The sequence below is a fragment of the Periophthalmus magnuspinnatus genome, chromosome 14 (assembly GCF_009829125.3).
Source record: "Periophthalmus magnuspinnatus isolate fPerMag1 chromosome 14, fPerMag1.2.pri, whole genome shotgun sequence".
NCBI classification, from domain to species: Eukaryota; Metazoa; Chordata; class Actinopteri; order Gobiiformes; family Gobiidae; genus Periophthalmus; species Periophthalmus magnuspinnatus.
In genome coordinates this window covers 12,381,878-12,392,920 of record NC_047139.1, presented here as the reverse complement: position 1 = coordinate 12,392,920, position 11,043 = coordinate 12,381,878, and the positions used below count along the sequence as shown (strand labels likewise).

The 11,043-nt window shown below is 37.2% G+C and overlaps 1 protein-coding gene across 2 annotated transcripts; it reads right to left on the bottom strand.

Moving 5' to 3' along the window:
- Nucleotides 1-930: 930 nt before the first annotated feature.
- smfn (small fragment nuclease) lies at nucleotides 931-8,958 on the bottom strand. 2 transcript variants are annotated; one of them, XM_033978356.2, is made up of 7 exons: nucleotides 8,665-8,958; nucleotides 7,534-7,617; nucleotides 6,616-6,693; nucleotides 3,346-3,457; nucleotides 3,153-3,261; nucleotides 2,364-2,417; nucleotides 931-1,199 (listed from the first exon to the last, which is right to left on the bottom strand). In XM_033978356.2, the coding sequence occupies exons 1-7, from the start codon at nucleotides 8,938-8,940 to the stop codon at nucleotides 1,070-1,072; spliced, it is 843 nt and encodes a 280-aa protein (XP_033834247.1). In that variant the 5' UTR covers nucleotides 8,941-8,958; the 3' UTR covers nucleotides 931-1,069. The 2 variants fall into 2 exon arrangements, with proteins under 2 accessions (XP_033834247.1, XP_055082489.1); XM_055226514.1 differs by having other exon boundaries at nucleotides 2,364-2,423; nucleotides 3,159-3,261.
- Nucleotides 8,959-11,043: the final 2,085 nt, after the last annotated feature.

The following is an 11,043-nucleotide window of genomic DNA, read 5'->3' as shown; positions in this document are numbered from 1 at the left end:
ACCCCACGCAGACGACGGCAACCACCGCTGTCCCAAACAGTGACAGTTTAACTACAACTTGTACTTGCCATTCAATTAAAGTAAAATCTATTTTATGAAACAAAAGTTATACTCCAGCTGCTTTCATTTAAAACTCTAGCGCTTATATTGCCCAGGGAGTGGACACTTGTTTGGTCCACTCCTCTCTTTAGCATATCCGCTGACGCATACTTGTGCATTGGATAAATTATTCATGAAGTCTTTCCCAACACATTTGTACTAATCTGTCATCATCCCAGGCCTTTTAACCTTTTGCCAACAAAGTGCTCCCATCCTACCTGGCTGCTGTGGTGAAACCATGCAGGGACGTGTTAGGGGCACACTGCCATCTAGTGGTCTGTATAAGCAAAAGGCTGTACTGAAATGAACTTAGCTATGTAAAATTATAGAAAAGCAGTTTGTTATTTTGGCATTTTGTGTATTATAACGTAAAATAATTACTAAATGTAAGTTTGGCACAAGCTCCTTCAGGTGGTACTTGGGCAGCAGTTTGTGGATTAATTTGATCTACTTTTTAGTCATATTTTGGATAATTTCTTGGATAATTCGCTGGTTTAGATCTAAAGTGGGAATGATTAGGCCCGAATAATCCTGTTTTATACTTGATTTAGATGTGGTGGTACTGGGAAAGCCAAATCCTTTTTTGGTAGTGCTTGGTGTAAAAAGTTTGAGAGATTTAAACAATTAAAGATTAGTTACCTTCTTTTTGCATATCATAAAGAAACCAAGGACTTTTAAAATGTGTATTTGAAAAGACAATACTGAACTGTAAAATTTTAACATGGGAGTTGAAAGTTTATTTTTAAAAACAAGGTGAAAATCAAGCAAAATTCAGTAAATGGAATGGAAATAAATACAAAACTGTCAAAATTAGTATTATTTTTAATTCGAAAAATATATAATTTTTTGTACTTTTTTCTTGCTCCCATTAAAGAAATATAGACCTAAAACCTCTGAACAGTATCAAAGCACAGGGCTTTATGATGTGAACACAAGCTAAAAGCTCTCTAGGTCAGACTTATGTTGGCTGTTAGGAGGAGGTTTTGCAGTTGCCTCCGTTCTCGATGATCTTGCGTTTCTTCTCCTCTGCACTGGACTTGAAGACATTGGCTCTGTAGAACTGAAGCTCCTTGATGCTCTCACGAATGTCACCCAGGGCTCTAAAATACACACACAATATAGAAAACCTGCTTATATGGCACATTCATGTATCTTAAAAAAAGAGATTATGTATTTTCTGGGAAATTTAGTATTAAACTAATATACATAATGACAGTTTGGCTTCTATTTCATTGCTTTAGATCAATATTGCAGTTTACAGTGAACAGTCTGTTGAGTTCCTATTTAAAACTTTTTGAGGTTTTGAACAATCCGCCTCCTAGTAAAGAATGCACATTTTTAGGCAATAGGTTTAAAAAAAAACAAAAAAAACAACATCTGCCTCATGACGGTTAAACAGTAAAAACCCGATACATTTTACATTGTATTTTGGTTTAAACCTCAACCAACATGAATGACAAAAGACAAGTGTTAACATTTCAGTGGTAAATCTAATGCTAATGTTGAAATTAAAATTGAACACAAATTGATCAAAAAAGAAATATTCCAGTTAGACATTTTCACATAATTTATTTCACTCCATTAGGTCTAGGTAATCATTTACATTTTGATCAAATAGAGATTCAAGTGTTTTTAAATTCTTAATTACAAAGCTTTAAGATGATAGTTGACAGGTTTACAGCTAATCTGAGGTTTGATTTTATTTTATCTGCACTCTGCTCCAAACTGTGAATGATAGATGTAAAAAGTTAAATATTGTTTTCCTTCATAACTTTACTAATCCCTTTTGCATATACCGGTAATATAAATATTGTCTTTTGTGCTGGCAGTTCACTCCCTGCCTGGGGACTACAGTTGGTATAGCCAATACTGTTGTATTTACGGAAATGCTTATTTGAGTGGAGACAATGCACATTAATAAACTAATTTAAAAAAAACATTGCCCAGCTCTAAGCTCTTTCAGCCTCACAATAGCAATGCTATATTGAATAGAAAGAATAGGCAATATGCAAAAAACAAAACAGATCAGATTATAATTAAGCTTTCATCACAGTTAAAAGTACTCCGTCTTTGAAAGATAATTATATTCATATTCTTCAGAGAGTTCACACTTCACTGTGTTTGTGTGACAGACGCTGACCAGTAGGAGTGGGTGAGGAAAAGTGTCTGAGAATCGAGGTGATACTAGATTTCTATCATCCTAATGCCCATATAACACTGTACTCGTTGATTTAGATTGTTGCATGCTCCCTGCTTTGTCTTACCTGTGTGATGCTCTCTTCTGCGGCGTCTTCTTGTACTCGTCTGGAAACCAACGCCTGGGAGTCAACACAACAGCACAACCACATTAATCCCACCGTTTGGTTTCAGTGACTGCGGAGGCTCTAATCAACAGCGTATTAAAGCAAGCCCCTCCACTGATGAACGCAGAGGAGATCGTTAGCCGGGTCTGAGTAAATAAGGTAGTAATCATGAGACGAGCAAGGAAAATACCCATTAGGCAAGCTAAATAGACTAGAAAAAATCTCATTACAAGAGGTTGTGATCGCTCCAGTTTACCGAGGTGCACTCTGTCACAGGGAAAGGTCAACCAAATATGAACAAATGTATAATCATCAGCAGCCAGTGTAACAAGGACAGCTAGTGCTAATGGGCTCATATCTAATAACATGTACACGCTGCATTTAGTATAACGGATACTTGAAATTAAAAGGGCCTGATTTCAGACCATGAGTGACAAAACATGTTTTTATTTGAACCTTGGCCCCACTCATTTAGTCATTTCTGCCACTGTGATATTGCACCATGATACAGAATTAAATGTCTGGGATAGTATCAGGCAGCTGATTTCTTATGATTCTTACTAACAATGAGCTAACAATGGACGAAAAAGGTCACTCTGTGTTAGTTACTGTTATTATATTTTACGGTGTCAACTGTTTTTCTCATTTAACAGATGATACCATAAAATGCACAATCTTGCCCATAAAATGATCAGAAATTGTAAACGTAACGTGGGTTTCTCAAATGAAACAGTGTTGGGTGGCACTTGCCTACAGAGCTCCTTGATGGTGCTGACGTCGATGATCCTGTAGTGAAGGTGGTACATGAACTGTGGCATGAACTTGTCCAGGAAACGCTTGTCTGCATGAACAGAGTTACCTGCACACACATCACACACTGTAGTTAAACACTGCATCGTCACATGAGCACATTCATCAATCTGAAAACATAACACAAACTGACCAGCCAGAGGGCACTGTCCAGGGGGCGTGTGCTGTCGGACGAAAGACAAGAACTCGTACTCGGCCTGCTCCAGAGAGATGTTACTGCTCCGGACGGCCGCGGTCAGCCCTGACTGAGACACAAAAGATAATGTTTTTTGTTATAGTTTATTATATACAACAGTTGAGAAAAAGTAAACTGCATTATTTACATATTTATGAACAACACACAACAGTTAGGAATATTTTAGTGGAAATGACTTGAATACAGTATGAATCTCTATTTGAATAGTTTTTAGTTTACATTGGATTGACTTGTTAATTACTTAAAAGGCCGAGTTTTATTACTCCACTGGTCATAACGTGAAGCCTGAACAACTGAACCATTATCAATACTTAACAATATGAAACAAACACAGCTACTAAATAAGGACTTAATGGAAAGATTGTGAATAACTGTATTCAAAAACACTTTGCTTTGAAAGCATGATTTTTACTTTACTGTTAAATCTTGAGTTGATTACTTTGTGCCTTAAGCATTGAGGTGAACTTGTTTCTCCGTAAGAATGTGACACAAACTTATTTTAAGATGTCTTCACTAGAACCAGCCACTTCGGTCACATGATACTGGTATTCCTCTTCAGGTTGACAAGAGGTCTAGTAATCCATCTTTTAGTCACTTCTACCTCTCTGTAAACAGCTAACTATACATCCCTTTGTGACCTTGTACGGACAGTATGTAAAATGAGTTAAGTCCTTATAAGGCCTATCTTCTATAGATAGTACCTCAAAGGGGCTTAAGTACTGGAAAACTCCTCTGAAATGTAACGCATGTGCCTGCTGTCTGTAATTCCATTCATGTCATGAAATAAACTTCTTTCAACTCTCTACCTGCTCTGTAATCTTTTCCTTCGTGATTACAGCCTTATTAAGTTCTGTTTTGTATTCCTGTCAGACATAAAACAAACAGTGTAATAGATATAAAACAGGGGGTATTATCCACTTTTAGGAGCCTTCTACCATGTTATAAATGTTATAAAACTGTTTCCTCATCAAGAGATGTCATCCATGCATGTTTGAATAATAATGCGATCTCTCCTGGGCAATATTTGAACCCTTATGGTTAGCAGTACGAGCCTGTGTAAGACTCAGCCTACGTCACCCATGCTCCTGCACCGTCATTTTTCATAAATATATAAAAGCAGGATACAAAACAATCCACTACAACGGCACAAACCTAATGTGATAGTTTCATTAGAGGGACAGACGCTGATTGTGTTGTGATGGCGCTCTGAAGAGGGAGTGATAGGCCTGTCACAATGACAAAGCTTGAAGTGTGACATACTGAAGAAAATATAGACCACAAATGATAATTAATATTGAAATTTCTGCCACTGACACAAGCACCCTCACAGTATAATGAAACACATAATAGTTAGTCTGCACCTCCAATTAATCATTTATTCAACCTTCTACAGCTCAACCCTTATCCTAGTGCAGAAAACAAAACTAAAACTTTCTCATTAGTACAAAGAAAAAAGTACCCATGATAAATATTGACCTACAAAATATATTGTTCCATCTATTATGTATTGAACTATCAATCAAGTCCATATAGTAATTATCTTGACAGGACTAGGGAGTAACTTCGCGCTGAGAGGGATGGAGGATTTAATATACTATTTAATATACTACAATAAAAGGTAACATGGTGACCTAAATATGTTAATACCTCATAAGTGCAATAACCCCTCTTTAATTTTTGTTTTTTAATCCTTGTGTTAAAAGGGTATTGATTTTTGTTACATATTGTGCTGCCTCGACAGTTAAACCCGAGTGTGAGGGAGCGGTTTGTGGCTGGTCTGCACAGATGGGCTTTACGCTCGGGTGGCCAGTGCACACAGATGTGGTCCTAAACTCAATCCACCAGCAGCTGTCCTCCAAATATCATGCACTTTTATGCTCCGGCCAGTGCCTTTTGGGTATGCAAGCACAATTAGTTTAGAAGCACTTTGTCAACATAAGCAGGCCGCTCCTACTGTGAAAAAACGATAATAAAAAGCATATGATTAATTAGGCACAGTGTTCTCGCAGTGGACTGTAGAATAGAGGACGTTTGTGGATTTTAAGTGATGAGTCAATCATCTTATTTCTAAAAGACAAATGTGTACTATGTAACTTTTCTGGTGAAGGATGTGACTATTGAAGAGGTAAAACAATAACATCTCCATGGTAAGTGGCACCCTCCTCTAGAAAAGTTACATAGAGCACTTTTAGTTCACAAATTACAATAATTTCTGATCTATGTTACAATGATGTTTTGAGTTGTGTTTTGTTTCATTCACACGTTTAACACACAAACCCTGCATATTTGGACAGTTTTCTGATGGTTAAATATTACATTAAAATATAATCATATTGAAGCTCTGTGATGTGACTGTGATATTGTGTTGTGATATTTGGGCTGTACAAAACTGAATTTAATCTGGATACAGTTCAATTAAATTTAAACTAAAATAGCAACTAGACAAAATCAAAACTTAACCAAGATTAAACGAAGGCTGTTTTAAAATAAATTATGGCTAAATTGAGAAAATTAGAACTAAAATTGAAACTCCTATTGTCTGCAATATAGTTCTAATCTATGACACCAGCGAAGCATGTATTACAATTTGCACATTTTAAATTGCAATATTCATCGAAAGTGACTTAATTAAAGAAACAAGTCAAGTGACTTCCAAGTTAGAAAACTGTGGTATCCAATGGGACGACGTTGCCGTAAATGTCATCACAACAAAGAGCTGTGTGGTTGTTGACACTCCTGATGTATAGCTGCGGATTTTTTTTCATTTGTGTCAGTATGACTATGCAATACTGCCAAATCCTACACATGTCACAGATAAAGAAAACAAAATTGGAGAATGAAGTAATTAAAAAGCCATAGGTGTGTACTGGTAGCAGGGAAAACAGGAGCTGATTGGCAAAATGGTGTCTTGAAAATAAATGAATAAAGATTGCTCTAACATGCATGTATCACTCCAAATAAAACTCTGAGTGTGTAAATCGTGAGGGGAACGAACTATAACATGGTTATAAAGCTCTGAAAAGTCCATTTTGCATAATAGCTCTGCTTTAAATCATTACATATTTACATTTTAGAAAAAAAAAAATGTAATGCCTTCGCGCTTCCTGTGATAATTGTACAGGAGTAACTGTATATCGAAATGTTATGATACATTTTGCAGTCCTAAACAGAATCTTAAAAGTCCACTATGTAACGCAAACGGCTTACCTTGCTGTGGTGTTCTTTGCACCAGTCTGACATACCATCCAACAGCTCATCTGGCTGCTTTATGATCAGGTTGGGGCCCTGACAAGTAAAAGGAACATTTATTTTGTAGGAACTATTGGTGTTTTTTGGATTATAGAAGGTTATAATGTCATAATCCCAGAAGGATGACAACAGCCATATTTTCCTATAGATTACACTGTAATTTCATAAATAATATTCAGAAAGTAAATTCACAAATGTTGAACTCATCATTTAAGTTAGTGAGAAGACTCAAGAACTCACTATATTGCAAAAGAAATCTACATTTTAACATTCATTTCAGCTGCTCCCCATCTTGTTTGTTTGTAAGGAGACATATTGTATGTGCTATATACTGTAGTTATAATCTATGACACCCATTACTGTGTTAAATTTGCTACATTTTAAATGTCAAAAATAAATCTGACTTCCGGGTTGGAAAATGGCAGAGTCCAATGAGGTATTAGGACCCAATTCCCGCCTGGCCCTCACAACAAAGAGCCACATGCTGTCAGCCCTCCTATGCATAGCTGCAGTTAGCAAGCAGCGGATTTGTTTTCATTTGTGCCAAAATGGCCATGTGACACTGCTCAATCTTGCCGGTATTACAAATTGCTCAGTTTAGAGCAGTGGGCGTGTACTGTGGCAGTGAAAACAAGTGTAGTTTGGAGCAATGTTTTGGATGCAGGAGAATAAAGATTACTGAAACATGCAGGAATCATTCTAAATACAACTTTGAGTGGGTAAATGAGAAGGAAAGACAATTACAACATGGTTAAAGACTCTGAAAAGTCGATTTTGCACAATATGTCTCCTTGAAATAGTATTGGCTGTTGTTGTGATGTCATCTAAAACCCTGCAATACAGAGAGTCAATAGTTGTTTAGTGCAGTGCAGTTACCTCAGCAATAACGTTCAGGTCGGAGTCTGTAATGATACAGGCCATTTCAATTATTTGGTCCTTCTCAATGTCCAGGCCAGTCATCTGGAAAAAAACAGGCACAAAATAAGTAGGACACACCGACAATAAGGCTGCAAGATTAATCACAATTTGAATGGGCACACTTATCAAATCACAAAGCCTGCAATAGTCTGCATAAAAATTGCAATCCCTGTGCTTTGATCTGTACAAACATGTTCTGAAATAGGAAACTAATACAAGAATCATATTTCGGTCCTTTTGTCAATTGTTCTGGACACGTTTAAATGTGAACTTTGAACATAATCCTTTTACTAAAACTGAAACTGCAAATCTGATCAGTCTGCAATTTTTCTGACAAGCATTGCAATCAGATATTTTTCTTAGATAATTCAGGCCTAACTGACAATACAATATCAGGCACTGAGCTGAGGTTCTCAAAAACACTGAAATATGAACTGACAAACTAATACAATAATCATATTTCAGGATTGATGGAAGGATGACATTTCAGAAGTATTTGTAGAGATCCAGTTTAGCAGTTTTCATGCAGAAAAAGACAGGAGATTTTGTTATTTGTGGAGGAAATTATGACACTTGAAAAACTGCACATTTGCCAATTGCATCCATTCAAATTAGAAACCATTTTGTTTTAGCCACTCTGGCAAACAGCTGGCAACGTTATCAGGGTAAAGATAAGACTGGATTCCAATGGCTTAATCTCATACAAAAGTTCACACTGTACAAGCCAAAAAAAGACATTTCCTAATTAAAGTATAAAGGCTTTTAGGATAACTGCTGTATTTGCTGAGGTGACTCAATTTGGCTAGCAAACAAACCACGTGACAGTTTGTTTTTAGCATAACTTGCGCTTACACGTCAAACTTCCGCCGTAGTTAGCATGTTAGCACTATACTTAGGAATATTAGCCCTGCTCACATGATCAAACTATCAACTATCAAATCACGAGACGCTGCACAAACCCCACGTTTTAGCTATTTTTTTTTTGAATTAGCACTACTTTTAGACACGTGTTTTCCATTAAAAAACCCACGCTGCTAAAAAGCTAACAAGCTACATGCTAACTGCTAACGGTTCCAGCGCTGCACTTGCCTCCAGGTCCACCCACACCATCCTCTGGGACATCGCCGCGGAGGAGGGGGACGTTCTAGTCTCCGTGGACATTTTTGAGAAGCTAAAGCTGCTCCAAAGATGTAAAGAATGGGCGGGTTTCAGTAATAGTGGCCGTTTTAGAGGCTGGATGGTCCGCAGAGAGCTCCAGCAGCAGTGCCGGGGCTGTGATGGTGCAGCGCGGGAGATGCGCAGTGATCTCCGGGACAACAACTTAAGTGTGGCCCATGCCGGGGTCCGAGAGCAGTACAGAGGCATCCTGGGTCAGCTTCCGACTGGAACTGTCGTAAAAAAAAAGAGCCGAGATTTGCTGTTTTGCTGTTCTCCCACAAGATGGCGGCATTGTCATTGCTTTATCATTATTATCGCCTAAAGTCATGTCTGGGAATTCAGGAAAACATGGAAAATAATGGCCTGATTTCCAGACCTGAAAACACATGGAAAATGAGAATGCAAAATTTCTCCACATTTTGCTTTGCTGTATTAATAGATATCAAATTAACAACTTCCATTAGAAATATACTGCCTGGCCAAAAAATAAAAAATAAAAATAAAGTCGCCACCCGGTTTTAACTAAGCAAATATGTTGGGGTTGCTGCAGTTGGTCAGGTCTAGGTTCAGCAACAGTCTGTGCTCAAAGAATGACATCAGCTGACACCTGAATATACTGAATGACCAGGTTATTCCATCAATGGATTTTTTTCTACCATCATCAATGCAACATCTTGGTGAAAAATGCATGCAACACTGGATGGAAATAAATCTTGTGATACTGCAGAAGCGAAATCGAAACAATGATACAGTGAATGTGTGATGTAATCAAAGCTAGAAGCGGCTCAACGAAATATTGGAGTGTGTGACCTTTTTTTTATGATAGCGACTTTCTTTTTGGCCAGGTAGTGCATAAAATCCACTAAAATGCAGAAAATTACACCTCTTTTGTACAACATTTAGTGAAACACTTACTTGCTTATTTATTGTAAGTTGATATAGGTGGTTTCACATCTGTTGTCCATCCATCTGCATTTTTCCACCACAAAATATTTTTGGTCATGTACGTAGCAAATATAATGTATAATTATTTTGCAATAATTGTGGACTTTGGGTTCAGGTTCTACTATTTTATTATAAATACTATATAACAAAAGAGGTTAATCTGTTTGTAAAGGCTGTGCTTGTGTAACTAAAACTGCTCTGGAAAAGTCCTGGAAAATGATTTTAAACCAATTGTGGGAACCCTCCCTGTGTTTTAGCTTCACCAAAAGATAATCGTGTCATATTTACATTTTAAATAGATTTGCCGCTGGAAAAAAATACAACTGAAAACACTTCAAATTCAGATTAAAAATATTTTAGATGTGCACTGTTATTTAGGAACATGTTCAATAATAAGATAATTTATAAAGTTTTGTACAGAGTCTATTAATTTTATTTTTTTTATTCGTTTAGGCCTATTTGTTTATTTATTTGCACTTTTATAAATCAAACTTGAGTCATTCAAAATCTTGGTAGATAGTATTCACAGTTGCCATTTGTCCAGATGGCGGCTTTGTTATTGCTTCATCAGGACTAGGACACTTGACGTCGCCCACAGTCATGTGTTTTATTTACAGTAATCAGTGCTTTAAATGGGCCAGATGCACCTGTGCTCAGTACATTACTTCTAAAACGCCCCTTTTGAGTACCACCACTTGTTGAAGCAGTCGGTACATTCTCCCTGTGGCTTTAACAGTACTGATACTCAGCATGGAGCTGACCCATGCTCTCAGTGCATCTGTATCTCTCCTTTTACAAACGCACTGCGCTCTCTCTGTGATCTGAGCGTAGTCTCCTGTTATGGACATACTTCTCTGTCTCTGATCCTGTTTCACAAGTGCCACTTTACAAGAGCTGTCAGGGGTCACTTTTTCTTCTGCTTGTGTTTGATTAGACCAGACATGGTCAAATGCTGCCCAAGAACCAGGTGAATTAGCGTAAGCAGTACTTTTTATTGCAAGTTTTTGAAAAATCTATGTTGATAAAGCCAATATGAAATATTTTGTGTGCCCTATTGAGGATGTAAGCAGGACTAAAGGTCTGGTGACAGAGTCTGGTCTGTTATAACTGCACATATTTGAATTATTCTTTGTACTGGTCATCATTCAATGGCCCTCGATTGGCCCTCTACTTCACCTGTATTTTGATATATATGATATATATACAGTTTGGACAGCCCTGAATTAGATCATGGACTGTATAAAGAAGTGGACTAAGGCAGTTTGATGTCACTGATAACCTATTTGAAACATGGCGTCTAGCAGGTTTGCTTTGTCCATTTATACAGTAAATTTATCTTTCAAATTCTTTTATCCTTTGAAAATA